Below are 27,697 nucleotides of genomic sequence, written 5' to 3'. Positions count from 1 at the left end.
ACTTGAACAAAACAAACAAATTAAAGATAAACATCATATAAAGATAGGGCTACTAAACATTAGATCTTACTAACAAAGCACTAATTATAAATTAAATTATTACAGATCTTAGTTTGGATGTGCTCTGTTTGACTGAAACCTGGCTTAAACCAGATGAATATATTAGTTTAAATGAATCTACTCCCCCAGGTTATTGTCTGAAGGGTCGAGGAGGAGGTGTTGCTACAATTTACAGTGAGGTTTTTGGTGTTACTCAGAGGACAGGATAATAATAAACTACAAAAGGACTACAAAAACCTAACAGGAAACAGGGACAAGGACTTCAACATAAAAGCACAAATTACTGGGAAGATGTCCAGCAAGATCAATAAATAAACTTCAATTGGTTCAAAATCCAGCAGCCAGAGTGCTAATGAGAACCAAAGAATATGATCATATTAGCCCCATTTTATCATCGTTACATTGGCTACCTGTTACATTTCCTATTAATTTAAAAATTCTGTTAACTACAAAGCTTTGAATGGTCTAGCTCAGCAGAATTTAAGTGACCTTCTACCATGGTATATTCCATTACGCTCAATACAATCACAAAATTCTGGGCTGTTAATAGTTCCTAGAATATCAAGATCCAATTTTTGGCTCCTAAACTATGGAATAGTCTTCTTAACACAGTTCGAGATGCAGACACACTCTCTCAGTTTAAGTCTAATGACTCATCTATTTAGCCAGGCATACACCTAATTTATCCTTCAACCCACAATTAGGCTGCTTTAGTTAAGTCTGCTGGAACCAGAAACAAGAAACATTGATCATGATCTATAACTCTGCAATAAATTGAATGGCATCTATGCTAATATAATTGTATTTGTTTCCCTGTCTCACCCTCGGGATTCCTATCCTGGAGTCACCAGGACTGGCTGAATCCAGCACCATTCCTTCTTTGTGTTGGACTCCACTGCTACGTGTTGCCTTGGACTTAGGATGGACCCCTCCGAACCGCACCGAAATTACTGGCCAGGCTGAACTGCGATGCACCTCACTGATCTCTGCCTGCATCTCACTGATCTCTGCCTGCATCACCTTGGTCTGCACTCTTGAAATTGGATATATAGACTATCAATTGCCAACAAATGCCTTCATCAGCCAATTAACAAGGACAATTGTATCTATGTGAACATCTGAAGTTAATCCATGATAGACTTCATAGACATTGGTCATTAATCTTACAGTTCATACCAAATCTATGTTTAAACACTGTCCCTTAACTTAATTTTAAACCATGACTTGCACTATACATAAGTAATACTGGCATTATGTTCATGATGTTAACCAGAGGGAAACTGGCCACTACAGTGTGTCTGGTTTGTCCCAAGGTTATTTTGCTCCCATTAACCAACATCTTATGGAGTTTTGTGTTCCTTGCCACAGTTGCCTTCAGCTTGCTCACTGGGGTTATAAATACAATTATTATTTAATACTTATTTTTAAACACAATTCACAATCGTATTTTATCAAACTACACAATGATGACTCATAGACATTACAGTTTTATCTTCTGTTAATGCCTGATCATCTGTAAAGCTGCTTTGAAATAATGTGTGTTGTGAAAGGCTCTATACAAATAAAAATGACTTGACTTAAGAAATGGGGCAATTATTTAGTTTTTTGGGGGGGACTCTCAGGGAGAGGATGTGAAGAGTGTAGTTTAGTTTAATAATGTATGTTTATTATATTTTCCTTTTTTTTTGGGGGTGTTATTATACGGGAGCACAGGGGTGTTTGCTGGGGGGTCAGGGTGGGGTTGGTGAATGGGTATGAGTTTCCTGGCCTTTGCGTGACCCAGGAGAGAGCACGTGAGGTTACTAAAAGTGTTGATGGTGCAAAAACCACAAAGAGCACCCAGCTGCAACAAAATAATTAGGCTATGGACCTTGAAACACAGCTGAAGATAAAGAGTAAAAACAACTAGTGGTCAAAGTAATTAAAAAGACTAAAGCCAAAGTTTCTACCAGTAAAAAGATATCAAAAGTCTCTGTGAGATAATGGTGGCGAATAGTATCCATTGGTTACAAAAATAACGAAGGGGCATAGAAATGAGGTAATGCCAAATAACAAACTGTATAGAAGGTTTTGGACTAAGAGAGTCAGAATGGACAGCTGATCTTTCTCAAGTTTGTTGGTGATTCAATAAACTTCTACTTTGGCATCTGGAACCCCTGGACTCTTGCATCTTAGAGAGATTCTTCAAAGATTTTCCATGACAGTCGCTAAACCTGCTTTCAGGAACACCCCCCTGATGAATGTCTTGTATATAAACTGCAGATGAGAAAGCAACTTACAAATACATATTCCAGATGTGAACAACCATGTATGTGGGCAGTGTTCTGGAAGCTCAAGGTGTCATTGGAAAGTGGAGATCCCATTGAATGAATATCATATTAACATTGACAATGTATATTTGTTATATATTTTATTAGCAATAGTTGAAATCATATTTTGCAGATGATTTGTTAATCATGCCTTTCCTGATGGACTGCATATTTTGTTATGGATATCTGAGATACCATTGGATTATTCACCCAAGCAAGCTCACTGACAAATAAAAATGGCTCACCTAAAGTGATCATTTCGCTTTAGCAAAAATAAAAATGGCTCACCTAAAGCTTTAGTGAAATGATCACTTTAGGTGAGCCATTTTTATTTGTCAGTGAGCTTGCTCAATTTTTCCACTTGAGTCATATGGATAACTTTTTCAATGACTTTTTGCAGCTTTAAAGTGTTGATCACCATTCACTTGCATTGAAGAGCTGAGATATCCTTTTAAAAAAATATGTTGGTGTTCTGCTAAAGAGAGTCATACACAACTGGGACGGCATGAGAGTGAGTAAATGATGAGGGAATTTTTATTTTTGGATGAACTATCACTTTCAGTAAAAAATGGCTCATTTTGAAGGAAACAGTGCATGGTAAGAGCAGATATAGAGTTTGTGGCTACTTGAGCCTCACACAAGCTATCGAAACAGAAATTAGATATTTGTCTTTGATTTCTTAGAGATCATATCACTTTGTGATTCTTTAGAATTCCTAAGAACAAGACTTTCATTTGATATTTTTCACAAAACTGCTAAATATTGCATTGTGAGCTACTGTACAGTGTTTCCCACATTTGGATACCAAACTCACTATCGCTATTATTTTAACCACTGGCAGGACTTACCCCAAATTATCTACCCCACACCTACTATTTTGGTGATAATGATCAACTAATCAATTTTGCCAATTGCTCAACATTCAGGATATATTTTTAAAACTGGATAAATTGGCTTTAATACACAATTCATTGTACTGTACCTACAGAGTGTGCAAATAACATCCAGATTAAAGATGTCATATTCTTGCCCAATCTCACCAACAAGATTAAAATCTTTATTACTGGTAATTTCATACATTATATTCAGTAAAATACACAATCAACACAAAAAAAGTACACAAAACCTCATAAGAAAATACATTTAATATTCCCCTATTCAACCATAAACTGCCACACCACCAATTATTTACAATAATTTCTGCAAAAAATTTACAAAACAGAAAAGTTATTTTAATACAACTCAGGTCACCATGTTTGTAAAACTTCCGGACAGATTTTTCATGCATGCAATTCCAATCTGTGTGAACAGGGAAAGACTAAAATTTCCAAAATTGCTGAAAGGGGCCCATATTCACAAAACTTTTAGGAGCAGCTAGTTCTAGAACTCATTTTTAATATAAGATTAATACTCGAAGCAATTTAAGGCTAAAAGTACCTCAAAAACCCACAACATCTTAGAAGTCGTCTTGAGGACTCTTTAAACCCTAAGAGTGATTCACAAACAATCCAAAGCATGGCTGGTGCCAGCAATTCACATTGTAATATAGACAATGCAACACACACACAGCTTTCTGACAGAAGTGGAACCTGGCGTGGTCTTCTATTGCATTGTTGAAGCCTCAAGGTTTGACATCATGCACATTCTGAGATGCTATTCTGCTCAATACAATTGGTTATCTGAGTTACTGTGGTCTTGGTCTGTTTGAAAAAGTCTGGTCATTCTCTGTTGACGCCTTTCATCAACAAGGCATTTTCATCCATAAAACTGTCACTTACTGGATGTTTTTGGCACCATTCTAATTAAATTCTAGAGACTTTTGTGTGTGAAAATCCAGGAGATCAGCAGTTACAGAAAAACTCAAACCAGCATTTTTAAATGTATTTCTACCAGTTGCCAAACTTAAACTTACGATTTCTCCCATTCAATTGTATAGGAAGGTCCTGTCTCATCCTTAGAATAATGTCTCTCAAATTTGGCATATTGGTAATTAATTAGTAATTGGTGCTTTTATCAGTTCAATAAGGTTTTCCACCTGTGCTCTCTCTAGGTGAAACTGTTCTATAACAGTTCACACAATTTCACTCTTAGTCAGACTGGTGTAATTTCTATCTTGTATGACATTTCATATGAGCTCGTAGCGTTGCTTTTTTTCTGAAACTCTTCTCACACTGAAGGCATGTGAAAGGCTTCTCTCCAGTGTGAGTTCTTAGGTGGATTTTCAGATTTCCTTTGTGTGTGAAACTCTTTCCACACTGAAGGCATTTAAAAGGCCTCTCTCCGGTGTGAGTTTTTAAGTGAATATTCAAACTTGGTTTATATGTGAAACTCCTTCCACACTGAGGGCAGGTAAACGGCTTCTCTCCAGTGTGAATTCTCAAGTGATCCACAAGGGAATATTTGTTGATGAAGCTCTTCCCACAGTGATGGCAAGTGAAAGGTCTTTCCCCTGTGTGAATTCTCATGTGATGTTTAAGGGAATTATTGTCTATTAAACTCCTTCCACACTGAAGGCATGTATATGGAGTCTCCCCAGTGTGAATTCTCATGTGCTCATTATAACTTTTGCGATGCGTGAAACACTTTCCACACTGATGACATGAGTAAGGCTTCTCCCCAGTGTGAATTCTCATGTGGATATTAAGACTTGATTTATGTGTGAAACTCGTTCCACACTGGGGGCATGTGTAAGGTTTCTCTCCAGTGTGAATTCTAATGTGCCTTTCAAGGCTTCCTTTAACTAAGAAACTCTTTTCACACTGATGACATTTGAAAGGTTTCTTTCCAGAGTGAATTCTCATGTGCTTTCTAAGAGCTACTTTATGTTTGCAACTCTTTCCACATTGAGGGCAGGTGAAAGGATGTTCTATTTGTATTATTGGAGTTTCTTTTCCTGAGCGTTTCCTTTCCGTCAGTGAGCAATAAGACGGTTTTCCAGTTATGAATTTATCAGCCTCCTGATACTGATGTTTCTCCTCCACTTCATTCAGTGCTTCACTTTCCTCTTTCAGCTTCATCAGGTCTAAAATAAAATAACAATTAGTCAATAAATACAAGAGGTATAAAACTGAAAAGGAGATAAAAGTGAACCACATAAACAATACAAAGAAACAGAAGTATTTATTTGTGATGTTTTTTTACTCACGGTTCACTCGGTCATTGTCATATTAAGTGGCTCATTTTGGAAGAGGCAAATACATTTTTGTCCGCCCCTCTGATTGAAAATGAATTGTGCCCTAGTTGGTAACTTTCGAGCATCCATTTCCACTGCTTTATTGGAGACAAATGTCTCCTCACCTGCTAGAAGCCAGTAATGGTATGCCTTTAACAGCTTTTCTGAATCTCGGTTAAGTAGTATCGTTGTCCGTGAGATATATTTTCAGTTCTCAAGTCAGTGGAAAACCAGTCAGATTCGGAACTGATATAATTCCTCAGACTCCTCGGCTAAACACTGGCTCTGGCACGATAAGCTGTATGGTGAACAGGGATGTGTGTGTTTGTATGTGTGGCTTTTGAAACTAAAGTCTAATGTTCAAGCCGTTCAAAATTTCCCATCCCAACTTCATGTTTTAATAAGACAAAGGAAAACTGCACCATCAAGGCACTTCACATGGACTTTAAAGATGATGAATATCCATTATGTAGAACATGTGGACAGAAGTCATTGGTAGAGGTCCAACACATCATTGAAATGCGAAAGAATGTTTGTTTAGTCATCCAACAAGCAACTAGCAAGTTCAATATTTTTTGGCATGTTGCTTTTAGAGGGATGAATTGGGAGACTTCTCCGAGATTATTTAAGCATGCTGACAGCATATTGTGCTTTTAAGTGGAGTTGCTATCAACACAGTAATCTCTGAAAAGTCTCAATTCATATTCTCTTTCTTGAAAGAACTGCTTGTATACAAATTCAATTGCTATCGGACTTTAAATTGCCTGCTCTGAGCAATGTTTTCGATTCTATGCATAGTCCACTATTACAGATAGGGTGCACTTAAGTTTGGACATCACACTTTCGTCGTCACATCCCATACACTGGGGTTCAGTGTATTTTACACCTAGGCCTTCAGTGCTATCCTCCTGCAATTAAACTGCCTACGAATAACCTCACCATGACACTAGGGCTATAGGCTATACAACAGCCGCTATTGTCATTCGACATAACGGCTATGGGGGTGGTCATTTTAATTTTGGGAGGATACCAAACCATCAAGAATGTACCGCTATTACGCTTTATGACAGGATGCTGCATCACAAAGAGAAATCAATGTTATTTCCAAAAAAACGAGAACAAACTCAGAACAATCGGTCACATTTACTCATAAGACCATAAAGCAAGCAAAAAGTGCCATAAAATGCACATAACATAATCAAGATTCAACAGGCTTCCCCAGATTCCAGCCAAGCTGCTGGGCCTAAATGCACATACCACCACGAACACTCAAAGGCACAGACAGGGCACTGAATCTGAACATCATTCACACCAGCAGCAATGTTCTAAAGCAATAACAATAGGCCCGGCGCCAGGATGAAATCGGTCTTACTATTGATCTCCTCAGCTGTGTTTCTTGGACAGTGCGGCACCTACAACTTTACAGCCGGCTAGTTAAGATATATAAAAATTCATCAAACTTACCAAAGCTGCTCATCATTTGAAGACAAAGTCCATCCTCCTTTCTTTCTTTATAAAGAGTTCAATGACACGGTTGTACAGTACATCAGTGTGCTTCAGTTCCAATAAAAGGTCCTTCTCGATTGCCATGGAGGCCATTGCTGACAGTTGAGCCTGCCCAGTCTTATTTCTGGAATACATTTGAATGCGTTTTAGGGCTGAAAATTTCAGTTCAGAGGCAGTAGATACTGGGATTGTCACCGCCAGACATGCCAATGAGTAAAGTTGATGCATGCTCCCACATAGATCTTTCTGCTGAAGGAAAGCAAGGAGGTCAACAGGGCTTTTCCCTTCAAAATCAGTCATGGCATACATTACAGTCAGTTCTGTTTTAAGCCGGGGCAGGTCAAAGAGAGTTCCGTGGCTCTGCGTTAAGCTGATGAAGGCCGCATCAGGGAATTTTTTCCGGCATGTCTGAAACTGCTGAGGGTCGAGGAGGGATAGAAAAATTACTTTCTCGTGGTCTTTAAACCGGTTCCGTATCTGGGCAAGGATGTTGTCCAAAATATCACTGTGGAGTTTCTGGTACCTTGCACGAATATACCCCTGTGCCTGGCCTCTCCCTGTGCTTGGTGCACCTGTTTTGCACACCGTAGATTCATAAATCTTACCAAATTGCCCCCTCTCCCTCTCAATGGTGTCACAAAACTCATCCATTCTTGCCAGACAGAATTGTACATCGAGTGTTTTGTTCTGCAGTATTCCAAAAAGTGCATCCAAATACTCAAAAATCACATGAAAAGTGGAAAGCAAAAAACAAAACTCAAAATCATCCAGACGTGCATTGTATCCATCAGCAAAGCACACAGAATCCTCGTCATACTCATCATGGTGTTCTAATATGTGCTCAAACAGCTCCTTTAGGGCAACTCTCTTCTCAAAAACTGTGCTGACCAATCTAGAACTATATTGCGCCCTTGATGGTGCCACATGAAGATGATGACGCAGGCAGATATCGTCAAGCAGCTGCGTGCACTTAGGGGATCTGGAAAAAACCGCAGCTAGTTCATTGAGATGTGCAAAAAAGATCCTACATTCTCTAATCTTTGATGCCCCTTGAGTCAGTACTAAATTAAGTTGATGTGCATAGCAATGTATAAATAAAGCCATAGGAGCCCTCAACTTAACTTTAGCCTGCACCCCATTTAGTCCAGATGCCAGGACGGCAGCGCCATCAAAGCACTGTGCCACAACTTTATCCAGGCATTCATGTTCCTCCAGGAATCGGATAATGAGAGCAGCAATGTCATCAGACCGTCTGCCACTAGTAACATCGTAAAATCTGACAAACCTCTCCTTGACACCAGTGTCTGTCACATAACGGAGCACCAGTGCCAGCTGGGCTACAGTACACACATCTGTAGTTTCGTCCACCATAATTGCGACAAAAGGTGCTTTATTTATCTCCCTTTTTATCTCCTCTCCAATCACTTCAGCTATAGCACTAATCAGGTCATTTTGTATTTTGCCTGAAGTCCCAGTAAACACTTTGTTAGTGGAAAGGTGGTAATGCAAATCTTTGTCATGCTCTGCCAGAAAGGAAATAAGCTCGACATAGTTACCCCTATTTGTGGACTCCTTGCTTTCATCGTGTCCCCTAAAAGAGAGCTCTTGTTTACCCAGAAATATGACACAATCGATCAGCCTTTTTAGTATTTCCCTATTTTTCTTGACTCTTTTGTTGTGGAGCTCAATTTCCCTTTGCATTTGTTCATCGAGTTGTAGATCCACGCGGGTGTCTCCGAACGTTTTCAATAGCACAGTTGCTTGCAAGTGTCTTGCCGTGCTTTGGTGTCTCATTGCGGCCTTGGTTAGGCAATTCAGGTCTGCAAACCCAGCGTGGCTCCAAACACCATGTCGGTCGGTTGCAAATAACAGGCATTCCCAGCAATACAATTTGCAATGTTCCTTTGACGCTGTAAGCCAGGTGTACCTTTTGTAGTTAGTCGATTTAAAGTGCCGCACAAATCCTTTCCCTGGCTGGGACAGGCCTGCTAGCTGCGGGGTTGGTCGACCCTTCCTCACAATTTCCATCTTTTCTTGAAAGGCTCTTCTTGAAAAAGGCTTTGCCAGTAAATCTGCCACCAAATCCATTTCTTCTCCTCCTTCAGACATTGTGCATACAAAAAACAAAAAACAACAGGGCTAAGTAAAAATCTAAACAAAATCTAAAGCACTACATAAAAAAATATAAACGTCACACAAAAATTTTGTGGAAGCTAGTTGCACTTCAGTTTCAGTTAGCTAATGGTCCTCAGATCACACCACATGAAAAATGCTGACGTAGGCAGCTAGGCCAGCTAGAAGGCTTCGGCGTGTCAAAGAATACACCCAACGTGGAAACTCGAAATCTGATTGGTTCAAGATGACAATCAACAACATCGTCCTCATTAGCTTCAACAGCAGAGGGGATTCACTCGAAATTCTGAAGGCCTCAGGGAAGATTTTTCACCTAGAGAGAGCACAGGTGGAAAACCTGATTGAACTGATAAAAGCACCAATTTAAATGAGCCGCACTGGAATCAGCACGGAATCAGAGGGAGACTGTAGCAATGAAACTACACTAATACTACTAATAGAATGATGGGAACGAATTATACATATATCATTAATTAAATCTATATTCAATAATAAAAATATAATTTTTCTGATTCCGATAATCTCTAGGCCAGCAGAGAAGGCCTTGCTGGTCCTGACGCCCCTCCTCTTCTGGGGGGCAGGGTGGAGCTCACAGTGATCTAATGGGAAATTTTGTAACGCTAGTTAGACAGGTGTGTTGAGCAGGTGTCGCATGTATTTGCATAATGGCAAATTACATGCCCAAAAACAGGTAAAAGGAGGTGGTGTCAGCACAGGGAAGAACGGCAACCAAATTAGGGCTACAACAAACAATTATTCTGATCTATTAATCTTTGATTATTTCTTTGCTTAATCAGATAAATGATTAAGGCCGTAACAATTCATTTCATGATTTGGTTCAATTCACAATACGGAGTTCACAAGATACTTTATACAAAGACCATAAACAAATACTTGTTTGTTTATACCATAAACAAATACTTGTCATAATATATATATATATATATATTTTTTTTTACATTAAAATTATTTTCATATTGCTTTACATACAGATATCGAAGTAGAAGCCCTTGTGACTGAGGAATGATAAAGTATGGGGGTTCAGGGGTATCACCAGAGAGAAACTTTTGAAAATCAGGACCATTTTTCTATTTTCATTAAAGTGTGAAAGACTAGGCTACAAACTAGTAATTTTTTTGTCTTTCATCCTTGTCAGAGATGATGAAATCTGAATAATTTCACAAAATTAGAACTGAAATCTATTTGTTTATTATTAAAGGCTTGGAACATGCTGATTAATAAAACTAAATTTAGAAAGAAAAAAACTTTATGGTCTAAATGGCGCTCTGGAAACACGCACCTCATGTTTACGCACATGTGGGGAAAAGAGGAAGTGGGCGCAGCCTCAGTGAAGCGCGTTTCAGTGCTAGAGAAAAATATTCAAGAATACAGCGCAGAAAGATCAGATATGATGTAACTGGCACTGTTGTTTTGTCACGCTGCTCACTAGAGACGATGAGAGGGCGTAACCGTCGTCATGATGGAATCAATCTGGGGTCCGGATCCGGAATGCGGTGACCTGCGTAGTGTGGGCAGTGGCAACTTCATACAGTCTGAGGCTGCGTTTCCATTGACGTGGAACAAATCCGAACAAAGCCACTCACAACGCTAGGGAATCCACCTCGCGAGCTTGACACTCGGCTTCCATAGGAAGGAATTGAAAGCGCTCGCTCACATTTTCTCAGCACGCGCCACTGGAAATATACGACAAGAAAGCCAAACATCTAGTGTTTTTAGCAGAACACAGGCTAAATATCGAAAATTACTCAAAAGCTTATCGTTGATATCATTGAGTTTATCGCAATAAATATTGATATCGTTTTAATCGCCCAGCCCTATCAGGAATGGAGTAGGGATGGGCACGAGTACTCAGAAGTGACAGTAATGATCGATCATGAAAACAATGAAAATGTGTGACGTGACTTTTCACCAAATAAAAAATTCAGTGACAACTATACCCAAACGTGTCAGAGGGGCCTAATTTTTTATTTTGAGATTAATTACATAGTGATTTTCAGTGGTATGTTGATACATTGTCAACAGAGGTGTCTCATAGCAACATAACTGATAAGCGGTGGGAAACCTAGTGTGTGTTCTTGAGGTTTATGATTAAAAAAAATTGATTACCATTCACCACGTTCTGAACACCTGTCTCTGCAAACATATGCTAAACAAGCTTTATCATCATGTAAAATAAATAAATTGACTACTTGTATTTTTTTCATACTGCTTGCGTACAAATGTTTTACTATGGCGGTAGTCAAGGGCAAATTACTGCCAATGAATGGTGTTGTACAGAATCGGAGCATAATTTGAGTGCACCACCTAAATGTTTAACAGTGAAGTTTGATTTGAAGCACTTTTATTTAGTAAAAAAATGGCAGAATGTCACACTTGTTGTGTTCCCAGTCAAAAATGACAGAAAAATTAATAGGGAAGATCATAAATAAACTAGACTTATTTTTAAATGAACCATGGCAAGTGGTTTAGTGTCATGCTAAAGAACGTGATCAATAGCCTTATGAAAAGAGAACCACTTGGCTATTGTTGCAACAGAGTGAATGAAGAGCAAGGTCCTATGAGGCTTTCTATACCTTAGCTGTGGGAAAGCTTCTGTATATTAATAAACATAGATCTGCTTCTTTGTGAGAGCATGAAAATTCCAAAACACATTGTCATAATATTTTGTCTGAAAGGTGGGATGAAAGAAAGATCAAGAAATAAAGATTCTAATGGAGAGGGGTCACTGTGGGGCAAAGAAAGTTCAGGTGTGTGTGTTTTTTGGATGGATGTTGGATGAAGTTTAGGGTAAGATAAATTTCCTCTGTGAAAAAGCAAGCATGTACTGCTCAAGAGTGTGTGTGTGTGTGTGTGCGTGTATGGGCATGTGCACAGGTCCGAGGCTTTTGTGTGCAAGCACACATCTAAATGGAAGAACATTCTCCTGAACACTCAATTATATTCTTATTTATCTCCCCCATTCATTTTTGACCGGCAACACAACAAATTGTGACTTTGTGCCATTTTGCACAAAAGCATTTAAAAAAAAAACTTATCCTGTTAAACATTTAAACAAGCTAGTGTGTAAAGATGTTCTCTTATTGCATTTAATTTGGTCAAAATAACCTATAAAGAATGCTTTTTTTCCCCATTCAAAACCGAGGTGTATAAGCTCAGGTCAACGAGACCTACGATCAAAAAGTTCCAAATAGAAATACAAAACCTGACCTAATGGAAAAAAAATTACATTTAATTACATTTGAAATTTTGATACCCTGTGTGAGCAAAGTCAGAAAGTTGTAGTCCAATAGAATAACGTTTACTAGCATTTTCAGGTAAAAGAAAATCATCTTCGGGTCAACATGACCAAAAGACAAAATGAGTGTTAATGTTCTCCAGTAGTCGTTAAATAAAAATCAAGAATGGGCACCAACCTTTTTGTTCAGTATCAGTATCTTCATTCTTCAGTCTGAATGGTTCTGAAATACTGATGTCTTCACTCTCCTCTTTAAACTCCTCTTTAACAATCTCCATCTTCAGTAGCACGTACTGCAGATTTCATTCTAAGGGACCAAGAGGGTGGAAAAATCCAAAAAATGCAATTATAAATGGACCTCTGAAAAGGACTATTCTAGATTAAATAATAATTGTGAATGGTTACAACAGGTTTAAGCGGAGGTAATCGTTTACATTTATTGACTACGAGCAAACGTTTGAAAATAGTTCCAAAAATGAAAATTTGCTGATAATTTACTCACCCTCAGGCCATCCAAGATGTAATGGAGTTTCTTTCTTCATCAAAACAGAATTGAAGATTTTTAGGATTTAATTTCCTGAAATTTAAAGTGAATGTACTCCATTTTTGACATCAAAATAATCCACATGACTCCAGTCATCAAATAAAGTTCTTCTGAACTCAAACGATTTAATATTTTTTAGAAACAAAACAATACTTTTATACTTTAACAACAAATGTTCGCTTCCATACATCTGTGACACGTGCTCATGAGGAAAGACGTAAGGTCCTTGGTAAGGTCATGCATCACGTGGAGGCAGCAGCAAGCGCATAATTGTTTACAAGAGAAAATTGTTCAGACCACAGTCCAAGCGCTGTTCACAAACTAAAACAATATAAAATAATTTCCAAATAATAAAATAAAAAATAAATAAAAAAACACTACTGCAGTAAATAACCATCTTTTATTTCAGAGCAATGCCGTTGCATTATCCACTTGTGCAAGAGCATTTACTGAGATTCACAGGATTAACACCGTATGGTACAGACGAGATTGCACAGAAGAGAAGCTTCACAAACTGTAGCGAGTGAATTGAGTGCAGGTACGGTGAATAAGAAATCGAGTGATGAGGAGCGGGTTGCAGAGCACGAGGGAGGCAAGACAACGACAAAGTTTTCACACATACCAGAGTTCGCTGGAAAAACAGCACGAATTCAGATATCGACCTTTTGTTTCTTTCATTGGTCTGAAATCCTCAGGGGTAAAATGTTCACAGCACACACTCCAATATTTGAGAGAATGTAGGGGTGTACTGATATCCAGGTTCAGCGCGATAAGCCAGAGCTTTAATCGCTCATGATCATGTATAGGCATTTGAGGAAAAGTTCATATTTTTCCTGGCGTGCATTTTCTTTGGGGTTTCTGAAGGTTGAAGCATCCAAGATACACACGCCAAACAACCATTTTGAACAATACACTTATACAAATATAAATCTACAGCAACAATTAAAAGTTTTTACAGCACCCCTTCTCTTGTAAACAATGATGTGCTTCCTGCCTCCACCTCAACGTGACCTCACCAACGAGCTTACGTCATCCCTCTCATGAGCGTGCATCCCACAGACGTACGGAAGATGAACATTTGTAGTTAAAAAGTATATAAATATAGTTTTGTTTCTAAAAATAATCAATCGTTTGGGTTCAGAAGAACTTTATTTGTCGACTGGAGTCATGTAGAGTATTTTGATGCACCCTAAATATGCATTTTGGACTGTCCATTCACTTGCATTGTTTAAAGGAGGCCTGAAATGAAATCCTAAAAATCTTCAACTGTTTTGATGAAGAAACTCAAATCTTGGATGGCCTGAGGGTGAGTAAATAATCAGTATTCTATCATTTTTGGGCAAATTATTCCATTAAGGCAAGACTTGGCTAGTAGGTCATAAACTCTCGGTAAAGTAAATGCGTAGTCGCACAATATGACGTTTACTTGTATTGATCCAATAAGAAGCCTTCTAATTTGTACACAGAAGTGTTAAAAAGCTGTGAATTTCAGTTTGATCTTGTTACGGTTGATGTTCAAACCTTGTTTGCGCACATAAATATCAGCTGTAATAAATAATATCCCCATTGAGATTAGGGATGCACCGATACCTATTTTTCTCTTCCGATATTGGAACTCTCAGGATCGGCTGATACCGATCCCAAACCGATACCGGTGTTGTTGTTGTTTAGTATATCTTTAGATTATTGTGTGGGACTAACTGGGAGTACTCTTTAATATGTAAAGAAACACAAACCTCTAACTACACATTATTTCAATATAAATGTATATTAAGAAACACTTTATTATTAACTAGTATACTGGATAATGTAGCAGCAAAATTAACAATAATGGTCTTCAGTAGAAAAGAAACCCTTAGGCCGTGTATCCACCAAAGCGTTTTTTCCTAAGCGAGCCGAGCACAAACGCGATTTTTTTCTGGTCGCCGAGAGTTGAAACATTTTCATCGCAAAACGCGGCGCTCGTCACTGTCGCTTTTACCCAGCCGTCCAATCACAGTGGAGGAAGGGCGGGACAAAAACCAACCGTCACAGCCTACTTCTACAACGACTGAACAACAATGGAGGAGAAGTCTGCTGGTCTCTGAGTATGTCTGTATCAGATGACATTTGCTAACTGGTAATGTGCTCGGCGAAACTGATGTTCAAGTACTTGAAATTTACAGAGTTTTTCGTTAGACGCCAGAACTCATCTCTGTAACCACCTGACGATTTCGTCCCACCTGCTTTCTTCATGCAGAGTCCACAATATTCTCCAAGTTTGTGCCCATTGTGGAGAAATCCTCTCCATTATCTCAAGTTCCTCGTGGATAAACACGGAGATGTTGCGCAACAACGAAATTCGCGCGTTGTCATAAAGTTGCGGCAAATATGGTCACAAATAAAATACGTGGATTCACAATTTAATCGATTACAGCAACATATAGTTCTTTTAATAGACTATCAAGTGATTCTAAGAGTATCTTCAATATTAGTTTGCACAAACACATGAAATATCGTCACATGAACTGAACAAATCTGATAACACATGAAAATAAAAAAACACTCACCAGTTTCAACACTAAGAGTATCGTCATCTGTTTGTTCAGATATCTCAGTGGAGCCTGCTGAATAAAAAAAAAAACAATGTTTCTTACAATTATAAATACATTTCTAGATGAACACAGAACTGCCCAACACACAGCCCTTATGACGTCACAACTGTTTCAGAGATTTTTCTTCTTTTGAGGTTTATTTTTGGTTGGCAAACAGCGAATTGTTACCGCCGCCAACTGGTATGGAGTGTGGATCAGAATATCTAGTATTTCAATATCCATAAAAAAAGATTCCTCCTTTCTTTCCCATCATCCCGCTTTACTTCCCTTTTCCTTTCCTTAATTATATACTCTCAATCAAATTATGTATTCTAAGATATTGAAATAGGATTCCATAATGCTTCCGGGCTCTTTCATAGAATATGTATTACATCAAAGAGTACTTTCTACTTCATATTTCTGACATTGGATTCTAAACAATATAAATATTCAGTCATTTAAATTCCTTATGTGACCTAAACTCATTTCTCATTATTCATAGGTGCAAAATGTCACCTTATGGACTATAATAATGGGGGAAAACGCTACATTAGTTATAGTCTAAGATTTAGTTGCTTTTACAAACACTCTACATTTGTTTTATTGATACATACATAAATCATACAAACATAACATAAAATATGGAATCAATTATATACATTAAACCCCCTCCCCCATCATTCCCCCACACCACCCACCCGTCGCAAACATGCACTACAGTGGTTCTCCACCAATTAGAACATTAAAAATTCTAATAAAATAAAGAAAAAATTAAAATACTACAAATATATACTTTCAAACAACATCATCAATTCTAGAATAAATCTTATGGACTGAGGAAAAACATTTTATAGACCCCACCAGATGGGTTCAAAAGTCTCCAAATATCTGTAAGACCAAGATTTTTACACATCCTGTGAAAAGTTAATGTTGCTCTAGGGGGCTTACACACTTTTGCTTGACTATGATCAAGGACCACCAATTAAAGTCTCCTCCCAACATTATATTATGAGGGGGGCCAGCAGCTTGCAACATCACCTGAATATCTATATAAAAAAGCCATGATCATCAACATTAGGTGCATAAATATTAGCCAAAATATAACTTTGCCCCTGAATTCCAGATAAAACAATAATTACTTGTAATATATCACGATGATGGTGCTTATAGATTTTTGGTACATTAAAAATTCCGTTGTTGTAGTTTGTTGGTGCATTCTGAGAAATGTTGTCAGGAAGTGACCTAGTAATTAAAGAACGTGGCACTAAGTTTGGACAAGCTTCTCCTGTGTATTCTTTTCTAGATATACATCACAGCAAAATAATTGCTGATGAGGATAAAGGTGTACAAATATGGCTCTCAAAGGAAGTATAGGAGAGTTTTCTCCAAAGACAGAGTCTTGGTCGGCTTATATTGAAAGGCTGGAAAAAGTCATTCACTGAGACTTTTAGAGTAAATGGCAAAAATATTCTGATGGAAATTGATACTGGTGCTGCAGTGAGTATCATATCTAGGAAACTGTTTCAAGAAGCATTTTCAGTAGAGCCACTAGATGTCGCAGGGATCAAGCTTAAAAGTCCCTTGAAGAGGAGCTAGACTCCTGCTCTGAAGTGTTTAAAGATTAATTGGGCACACTCTGTGGGGTCAAAGCAAGGATACTGGTTAACCCTAAAGTTGCTCCACGTTTCTGTAAGAGTCGTCCATTACTTTTTGCCATGAAGGCACAGGTTGATGCGGAACTGGACCATTTAGAAAAGGCCCAAATAATAACTCCAGTGAAACACAGTGAATGGGCAGCACCCATAGGACCGGTAGTGAAGACGGACAAAACCATAAGACTATGTGAAGATGACAAATTGACTGTAAATCAGGCAGCTGCTACTGAAACTTACACACTACAGTGGATTTAGGAATTGCTGGAGACACTGTGGAACCATGTTCTCTAAAACTGACCTGGCTTCAGCATGCAAACATGTCCTGCTGGATGATGAGTCGAAAGAGCTGGTAACTATCAACACTCACTGAGGTTTATTAATTTATAATAGACTGTCTTTTGGTGTCAACACTCTCTATATTCCAGAGAATTATGGAAAACAACATGAAAGGTCTTGGTGTTGTAGTGTACTTGGATGACCTGCTGGTGACTGGGAGAACAGAACAAGAGCATTTGCAGAAATTGTAGGATGTGCTGCAGCGATCGCAAGAGAAAGGCTTAATGTGAGTTTGGGAAAAGACAGATTGAATATCTGGGATATATGCTAGACAGCCAAGGCCTTCATACGTCTCCAAACAAAGTTACAGCAATCAAGCAATTAAACATGTGTAAAGGAGCTGAGAGCTTTTCTGGGGCTGGTGAACTATTATGGAAATTTTTTGCAAAACCGAAGTACCGTGGTAGCTCCCTTATACAGACTTCTGAGGGGTAATGTTCCATGGGAGTGGAAAGGCCGAGCAAAGAGCCTTTGATAACTGCAAAGACTTGTTAACAACTGAAAAGGTCCTGGTACACTATGATCCAAAGTTACCACTCACCTTAGCTTGTGACTCGTCCACTTATGGAATTGGGGCTGTTTTGCAACATACAATGCCCTTTGGAGAGGAACGTCCCATTGCTTATGCCTAGCGGACTTTGGCACCCGCTAAAAAAATACTCTTAAATTGAAAAAGAAGGGTTAGCACTCATTTTCAGAATTAAAAAGTTTCACCAATATCTATGGAGAAGGAAATTCAGAATGGTGAATGATCATAAGCCCTTGTTGATTTTGTTCGGGGAACATAAAAGTCTACCCTCAATGGGCAATCATTCTTTCAGCTAATGACTATGTTATTGAATACTGACCCTCAGAGAAATATGGTAATGCAGATGGTCTTTCGCGGGTGCCTCTGGCACGAGTGATGTGGGTACAGCAGCCCTGTCAGAGAACATTAATGTTGTTAACTGAACAGTTTGAACAGGCCCCCTTGATTGCAGCTCAGGTAGCACGTTCGAAGCGCAGGGACAAGGTGCTATCAAAGGTGCTTAAGCATGTCATGGAGGGGTGGCCAATGGAGGTGGATGAAAGTTTGAAAACTTTTCACTCATGCAAATATGAATTGTCTGCAGAGAGTGATAATTCCTGATAAACTGAGGAAGACTGTGCTGAAGGAATTGCATATAGGTCGCATGGGAATAATCATGATGAAAGCACTTGCTCGCAAGTATGTGTTGTGGGCTAAAGTGGATGCAGATTTGGAGCAGGTTAGCAAAGCATGCAAGACGTGTCAGATGGAACAAAAAGCTCCAAACCAGGTCCCTCTACATACTTGGGAATTTCCTAGCCAGTGCTGAAAAAGACTGCATATAGACTTCGCTGGCCATTTCCTAGGACACACATTCCTGTTAATAGTAGATGCATATTCATAGCGGTTAGAGGTGTTCAGAATGCCAAACCTCACTTCACAAGCCACCGTCACAAGGCTGAGGAGGCTGTTTGCAGCTTATGGACTGCCTGAGCACATTGTCACAGACAACGGAATTCAATTAATGTCTGAGGAGTTTAGAGTATTCATACAGCAAAATGGCAAAAACGTGGCACTAAGTTCAGACAAGTGCCTCGTGTGTATTATTTTCTCTTTAATACATCACAGACTCCTAATTTATCTTTAATCTGTTTTAGACATTTTAATTTTAGATGTTTACTTATCTGCACTTACTTGAGTCAGCACTAGTCAGAAAGCATGCCCACCCCATATCTTCACAAATTTTTCAGCTTCCTGCGGGGAAAGATGCGTTTCTTGAAGAAACACTATATCATATGTCTTACGTTTAAATAGAAATAACCTTTATTTTTTATGGGGTGCCCCAACCCATTCACATTCCACATAGTGAGAGACAATCCACTCATACTAACATTTGACATTCCACATAGAAAAAATTTATTGTATGACAAAAATAAAATTATAATGACCACATTCCAACAAGTTCCCCCAGAAAAAACCCATAAGAAATAAAAACGTGCACATTAACCCCACGCATGACAGCGCCAACCTGCGTCCATCCCTCTCAACTCAAAAAGTCCATGTACGCCTACGAGAGCTCCCATTACAAATTTGCCATCGGATTGCTCAAGTCTGGTGTTTCTATACACATTTTCGGAGACAGAATTACAAACAGAAAATATTTTACAAAACAGTTCCATTCAATAAGTGGAAAAAAATTCATAAACATTTGTAGATTGCACCGATGGTGTGTTCCTCCACAAAACACGGGCCCTGTGAGCTACCTTGATTTCCAGCTTATGGCCTGTTATGTCGAGCTGACACGGAAAGAGCTTGTCTAGGAATTTTATCATATCTCAGCCTTCTTCATGCTCAGAAATTCCAACAATTCGGACGTTGTTTCACTGACTACAATTCTCCAAAACCTTACGTCTGTCTTGGTCATTAGCGAGTTAGCAGCTAATTCCCTCTCTGATGACTCCAGATAATCGATTCGTCTCTCGATGTCAGACAATTTAGTAAACAACTCAGAGAAATTCGCCTCCATGGAAGTGATCGATCGACATATTACGGCAAGATCCTTCAAGTCTGCAACAACCTCCGTCTGCATTGCTGGCACATTCATCAGTTTTATTTCTTTCAGTTCACCATCCGAATTAAGTCCGGGGCTTCTGGCCTGAGAAGAGGGAAATCAGCCTGAGCATGTAAGTGTATTTTAATATCTCCAGAGCCTGAGGATTTTGAATTCCTTGATATATTGTCTTCCCAAAACAATTAAGGATCATGGTGTATCGAATCTCACCGGTTTGTGACACAAATATTATTAAAACTAGCAAAGTGCGCAGAACTCGCCATTCACACATCCGACCCCCACATGGCACCCATCTGTTTTTTAAAACATTGCCGCAATGTGTCATAAATTAAAACCAGTCTCACCATTTTATTTTATTCAGCTTTTTCTTAATTTTTTATTTGAAAAATATTTAAATGTAAAAAAAAAGCTGCTTTTCCTGTAATAAGAATATCTCAAATATTCACTAAAACTCTCCTTCAGAACTACAGGTGAAACTCGAAAAATTAGAATATCGTGCAAAAGTTCATTAATTTCAGTAATTCAACTTAAAAGGTGAAACTAATATATAATATAGACTCATTACAAGCAAAGTAAGATATTTCAAGCCTTTATTTGATATAATTTTTATGATTATGGCTTACAGCTTATGAAAACCCCAAATTCAGAATCTCAGAAAATTAGAATATTACATGAAATCAATAAAAAAAGGATTTTAAATACAGAAATGTCGGCCCTCTGAAAAGTATAATCATGCATATGTACTCAGTACTTGGTTTGGGCCCCTTTGCATTAATTACTGCCTCAATGCGGCGTGGCATGGATGCTATCAGCCTGTGGCACTGCTGAGCTGTTATGGAAGACCAAGATGCTTCAATAGCGGCCTTCAGCTCTTCTGCATTGTTTGGTCTCATGACTCTCATCTTTCTCTTAGCAATGCCCCATAGATTCTCTATGGGGTTCAGGTCAGGCGAGTTTGCTGGCCAATCAAGCACAGTAATAACATGGTCATTGAACCAGGTTTTGGTACTTTTGGCAGTGTGGGCAGGTGCCAAGTCCTGCTGGAAAATGAAGTCAGCATCTCCATAAAGCTTGTCTGCTGAAGGAAGCATGAAGTGCTCTAAAATGTCCCGGTAGACGGCTGCGTTGACTCTGGACTTAATAAAGCACAGTGGACCAACACCAGCCGATGACATGGCTCCCCAAACCAACACAGACTGTGGAAACTTCACACTGGACTTCAAGCATCTTGGATTGTGTGCCTCTCCATTCTTCCTCCAGACTCTGGGACCTTGGTTTCCAAATGAGATGCAAAATTTGCTCTCATCAGAAAAGAGGACTTTGGACCACTGAGCAACAGACCAGTTCTTTTTTTCTTTAGCCCAGGTAAGACAGTTGACATTTGAAGCCCATGTCCAGGACCCGTCTGTGTGTGGTGGCTCTTGATGCAGTAACTCCAGCCTCAGTCCACTCCTTGTGAAGCTCCCCCACACATTTGAATGGCCTTTTCCTGACAATCCTCTCCAGGCTACGGTCATCCCTGCTGCTTGTGCACCTTTTTCTTCCACACTTTTCCCTTCCACTTAACTTTCTATTAATGTGCTTTGATACAGCAGTTTGAGAACATCCAACTTCTTTTGCAATTACCTTTTGAGGCTTTCCCTCCTTGTGGAGGGTGTCAATGACGGTTTTCTGCACAACTGTCAGGTCAGCAGTCTTCCCCATGATTGTGAAGACCATTTAGAGAGACCATTTAAAGGCTCAGGAACCCTTTCCAGGTGTTTAGCTGATTAGAATGTGACACTTTGAGCCTACAATACTGAACCTTTTCACAATATTCTAATTTTCTGAGATTCTGAATTTGGGGTTTTCATAAGCTGTAAGCCATAATCATCAAAATTATATCAAATAAAGGCTTGAAATATCTTACTTTGCTTGTAATGAGTCTATATAATATATTAGTTTCACCTTTTAAGTTGAATTACTGAAATTAATGAACTTTTGCACGATATTTTAATGTTTCGAGTTTCACCTGTATAAGCCATTTACAAACACATTAATATGTGGAACAATTATTTATAAATATTTGCCACACACTGGTCATCGCCAGCCCCAGATCCACTCGAACAAGTCGAGGAAGGATTCAGGGTCATCTTACTCCGCCATTTTCAAGAGTGTGGGTAGGGACAGGGGGCTGTGTTTGTCCGGGGGCACGGACAGGGCTCTTTCCTGGCTGAGGAGCTTCCGGATCGCATGCCGGTCTTCTGCTTGAGCTTGTAGGATCTCGCAGAACCGCCGATCTTGGTCTTGGCAAAGCTCAAGCAGGGAATGTTGGTGGGACTGGTATAGGCCGGCGAGAGACTGTAGTACTTCCTCCAACTTCAAGCCCGGCTTTCGGCACCAGTGTGAAAGACTTCACAACACTAGGGAAGGAGGACATAGGGAAGCGGGTTTTCCAGTCTCAGGCTTTAATCGCCAGTGCTTTACCACTTACACAGACTCAAAAGTTTCAGAGGCAAGTAGACAGTCAAACTCATTTAGCTTCACAACATAAACTAATTAGCTTCACAAACATTTTAGGCTTCCTTGTGCCAGACTCTCTCTGCCTCTGCTGGTGGCGTGGCCATTTATATGCCGCTCTCCCCATGCTCACTGGAATTAGAGATAGGCGTTAGACATAATCTTGCTCAGGTGTAAGCGCCTGTAACAAAGACTCAGGTAGGCTGGGATCCATAAGCAGTGTTTTATTGAAACTCACAGAATATATGCAGGCAATGGTCAGGCAATGGGGGATCAGGGCAAACGTAGGCAGAGTAGGAGCGTAGTGAGGGAAGCAGGATGTCAGGGCAGGCAGCAATGGGCAATCACGAAGAGACAGGCAAGGTTCAGGTAGGCAGGCAGTAATCAATCGTAGTCAACAGGGAAAGCAAGGTCAGTAGGCAGATAATCAAACAGGAATGGTAGTAGAACGCTCAGTAGTGTAGCCGGAACAAACAAGACTTCGCAGTGAGTGTGTGACTGCGTGTAGCTTAAATAGAGGGAGATGAATGGAGATCAGCTGTGGATTAATTAAGCCCGGTATGTGGGTAATTAGAACTCAGGTGAATCGGATCTCCGGTGGCCGGTCGAGGAGGCGCCTTTGTGGGCGTTTGTGACAGAGCCCCCCCCCGTGAGCGGCTCCTGAAGCGAGGACCTGATCGACGCCGTGGTCGACCCCGAGGGCGGAGGGCCGGTTTCTCTGGGTAGGCTCTGTGAAATTCTGAGATGAGGTTGGGGTCGAGGATGTCCTCGGTTCCGACCCAGGACCTCTCCTCATGACCGTACCCCTCCCAATCCACTAGGTACTGGATCTGACCCCGTTGACGTCTGGAGTCCAGCAGTGCTTGCACCAGGAATGCCTCTTCGCCGCCCACGGTGAGGGGGGGGGGACTGGGGTTCGCTACCTCCTCCTCCGACCTCGGGCCACCGGCGGGTTTGAGTAGTGAGACATGGAAGGTGGGAGAGATGCGGTAGTTAGTAGGCAGTTGAAGGTGGTAAGACAGCGTTGATCTGTTTAATGATTTTGAAGGGACCCACATACCTGGGACTGAGCTTTTTGCAGGGAAGACGTAGGCGTAGGTCCCTGGTGGAGAGCCAAACCCACTGACCCGGAGAGTAGTCAGGGCCTGGGCGGCGGCGACGATCCGCCTGTCTCTTGGTTCGATCCACAGCCCGCTGGAGATGGACGTGTGCTTGGTCCCATACCGCTTCGCTGCGATGGAGCCAGTCGTTGACCGCCGGGACCTCCGATGGCTCGCCGGACCAGGGGAACAGAGGAGGTTGATACCCCAGGATGCACTGGAACGGGGTTAGGTTGGTCTAAGGTTTCAAGAGGGAGTTCTGAGCGTACTCGGCCCAAGGGAGGAAGCGGCTCCAATCAGACTGGTTGTGGTGGCAGTAGGTGCGGAGAAACTTGGTGATTTCTTGGTTGAGCTGTTCTGTCTGCCCGTTTGACTGAGGGTGGTACCCCGAGGTGAGACTGACGTTGACGTCAAGTAGACGGAAGAAAGCTCGCCATACCCTGGAGGTGAACTGGGGTCCGCGGTCCGAGACAATATCCTCAGGTAGGCCATAGCAGCGGAACACCCAGTGGAGAAGAAGTTCAGCGGTTTCGAGGGCCGTGGGGAGCTTGGGCAATGGAATAAGGCGACATGCCTTAGAGAAGCGGTCAACGATGGTTAAGATGGTCGTGTGGCCTCGGGAGACCGGTAGGTCGGTGATGAATATGTGACCAGGGACGGTGAGGTATGGGAAGAGGTTGAAGGAGACCAGCGGGTGGTTGCTTCGGGGTTTTGACCGCGTTGCAGGCGGCACACCCGTTCACGAAGTCAGTGGCGTCCTCTTGTAAGGTGTCCCACCAGAAACGGTTTTGTAGAAGGCGTATGGTAGTAAAAATGCCGGGGTGCCCAGAACTCGTGGCATCGTGGACCCAGCGAATTACCCTTTCACAGAGGTTGGGTGGAACAAATGTCCGGTTGAGCGGACACTCGGGTGGAGATGGATCGATCGCCTGGGCCTGGGCGATGTCCGCCATGATATCCCATTGGATTGGGGCCAGAATCAAAGTGGACGGGATGATGGGTTCAGTACTGGAGCTCAGGGGCGCGGCATCGTGTTGGCGGGAAAGTGAATCTGCCTTGATATTCTTTGACCCCGGGAGATAAGAGATGGAAAAGTGAAAGCGTGTGAAGAACAGCGCCCAGCGGGCCTGTCGAGGGTTGAGCCTCTTGGCAGAGCGCAAGTACTCCAAGTTGCGGTGGTCAGTGAAGACTTGGAAGGGGTGTCGAGCTCCTTCTAGCCAATGTCGCCACTCCTCCAATGCGGCTTTCATCGCCAGGAGTTCGCGGTTGCCTACATCGTAGTTCTGCTCCGCGGGCGAGAGTTTGCGGGAGTAGAATGCGCAGGGGAACAATTTGAGAGGGTTGCCCTGGCGTTGGGAGAGAATGGCACCAATACCGGAGCTGGATGCGTCTACCTCCACCATGAACGTGAGGGCTGGGTTGGGATGATGTAGGATGGGGGCTGAAGTGAAGCGTTCTTTGAGCTGGTCGAATGCCCGGAGTGCATTGGTGGACCAGTGAAGCTTGGTTTGTCCCCCCTTCACCATAGCGGTGAGAGGCGAGGCGACAGTGCTGAAATTCCTGATAAAGCGGTGGTAGAAGTTAGAGAATCCTAAGAATCTTTGGAGTTCCTTCACTGTGTTGGGTTGTGGCCAGTTTTGGACAGCCCGCACCTTGTTCTCGTCCATGGCTACCCCCTGTGGGCTGATGATGTACCCCAGAAAAGCCACAGTGGTCAAGTGGAACTCACATTTTTCTGCCTTGGCGTAGAGTTGGTGTTCTGCTAGCCTTCTTAATACGGCTCTGACCTGCATGATGTGCTCTGCAAGGGAGTTGGAGTATATCAGTATGTCGTCGATGTAGATGATGACGCACTGGTTAAGCATGTCTCGGAAGATGTCGTTGATATAAGACTGAAAGACGGAGGGGCTATTGGACAGGCCGAACGGCATCACCAGATATTCGTAGTGGCCGTTAGTGGTGGAGAAGGCAGTTTTCCACTCGTCCCCCTCTCGGATACGGATAAGGTTGTAGGCGCAGCGTAAGTCCAGCTTGGTATAGATCTTGGCGGACCGCAGTTGCTCGAGGGCTGCCGGAATCAAGGGAAGCGGGTAGCGGAATTTCACGGTAACATCGTTGAGACCGCGGTAATCAATACAGGGTCGAAGGGATCCATCTTTCTTACCCACGAAGAAGAAACCGGCCGCGGCTGGAGAAGTGGACGGCCGAATGAACCCCTTGATGAGCTCCTCCTCTATGTATGTCTTCATGGCGTGGGATTCAGGTTCCGATAGGGGGAAGATGCGGCCCTTGGGCGGTGATGAGCCAGGGATGAGCTCGATGGCGCAATCGTGCGCGCGATGAGGCGGGAGCTGGGCTGCCTTGGTTTTGCTGAAGGCTACGCTTAGGTCAGCGTATTCGGCCGAGAATAACTGGGTTGTGGGGTGAATGAATGACAAAGAACCGTGTGGTCTCGGTGTGCAGCGCCCCCACCTGCAGAATCACGTCGGTGGTGGTGTAGCACACGCGACCGGTCCCCAGGGGGCGCCCCTCTAACGCCGCCACTGCCAAGGGAGGGGTACACGAGATCAGTGGGATGTTAGTACGTCTGCACAGTGACTCATCAATGAAGTTGCCCGCCGCTCCCGAGTCAATCATAGCATGAGTGGTGAGATTAATGGTGACGTGAGTGAGTTTAACGGGTACTTCAAGACAAGAAACAGTGAGAGCTGAGGCAGATGGATGACTCACCCCGGATTGTGATGGGCGTCTCAGGCAGCTAGCGCGTTGATGCCCCGTTAGACCGCAGTAGAGGTGGAGGTTGTGTGAGAGACGGCGTTCCTTCTCCTCCTGCGTCAGATGTGTCCGTCCGACCTGCATGGGTTCGGATTCCTCATGGATCGGACGAGTCGGAGGTGCCGGTGCTGCCCACCGGCTTGGGCGTCTGGAGCGGATGAGATTGTCGATGCGGATCGCCAGCGTGACGAATTGATCGAGGGAGATTCCTTCATCGCGACAGGCCAGTTCGGACTGCAAATCGGTATTCAGACCCTGTCGGAAGTGGAGTTTGAGGAGGCTTTCTGGCCAGCCGGTCTGTGTGGCGAGGGTGCGGAAGGAAAGTGCGTAATCCGCTGCCGTGCGATTTCCCTGATGCAGGGCTAGCAGCTGTTCACCCGGGCTCTTACCGCTCTTGGGGTGGTCAAAGACGGTTTTCAGGCTGTCCATGAAGGATTCGAGGGTCGTTTGGGCGAAACCCTGGTTGGACCAGATCGCGTTAGCCCAGTCAAGAGCTCTGCCCGTGAGCACTGAACACACGAAGAGAATCTTGCTCTCGTCGGTGGGGTAAAGCGCCGGTTGTTGAGAGAGGAAGACCGTGCACTGCATGAAGACGCCTTTGCACTTCGAGGGCGTACCGTCAAACTTCTCGGGATGTGCGAGGCGAGGGCTGGTGATAGGTTGGTAGTGAGGAACGGCGTCGGCCGCTGGGCTGGCTGGAGGCGCGGTGAGCGCCGGTGCTGGCTGACTGAGAGCTTGTACAGCCCGCCTAATTTCATCCACGGCGGTCGTCAGACGGCCGAGTTGATGGTGTTGTGCAGATAGCTGATTCGCATGGGTGGTGAGCTCTTCAGCCATACGTGATATCACCGCTGGATCGATGTTTGGCGAAGTCTTCTGTAACAAAGACTCAGGTAGGCTGGGATCCATAAGCAGTGTTTTATTGAAACTCACAGAATATATGCAGGCAATGGTCAGGCAATGGGGGGATCAGGGCAAACGTAGGCAGAGTAGGAGCGTAGTGAGGGAAGCAGGATGTCAGGGCAGGCAGCAATGGGCAATCACGAAGAGACAGGCAAGGTTCAGGTAGGCAGGCAGTAATCAATCGTAGTCAACAGGGAAAGCAAGGTCAGTAGGCAGATAATCAAACAGGAATGGTAGTAGAACGCTCAGTAGTGTAGCCGGAACAAACAAGACTTTGCAGTGAGTGTGTGACTGCGT

General features: G+C 42.1%; 1 protein-coding gene across 1 annotated transcript in view; it reads right to left on the bottom strand.

Annotated features, from left to right (window-relative positions):
* Window positions 1–15,667, bottom strand: part of LOC127648990 (zinc finger protein 721-like) — a 75,779-nt gene extending 60,112 nt beyond the window's left edge. The window contains exons 1-3 of the mRNA XM_052133864.1: window positions 15,530–15,667; window positions 12,615–12,743; window positions 4,490–5,391 (exon numbers count right to left, since the gene is read on the bottom strand). Of these exons, the coding sequence (XP_051989824.1) occupies window positions 4,490–5,391; window positions 12,615–12,714 (1,002 nt within the window). The 5' untranslated portion in view covers window positions 12,715–12,743; window positions 15,530–15,667. The remainder of the gene's footprint in view (window positions 1–4,489; window positions 5,392–12,614; window positions 12,744–15,529) is intronic.
* Window positions 15,668–27,697: the final 12,030 nt, after the last annotated feature.

The sequence above is a fragment of the Xyrauchen texanus genome, chromosome 9 (genome assembly GCF_025860055.1).
Source record: "Xyrauchen texanus isolate HMW12.3.18 chromosome 9, RBS_HiC_50CHRs, whole genome shotgun sequence".
Lineage (NCBI taxonomy): Eukaryota > Metazoa > Chordata > Actinopteri > Cypriniformes > Catostomidae > Xyrauchen > Xyrauchen texanus.
Note: the sequence above shows the minus strand (reverse complement) of the source record. Positions and strands in the feature narration are given on the sequence as shown.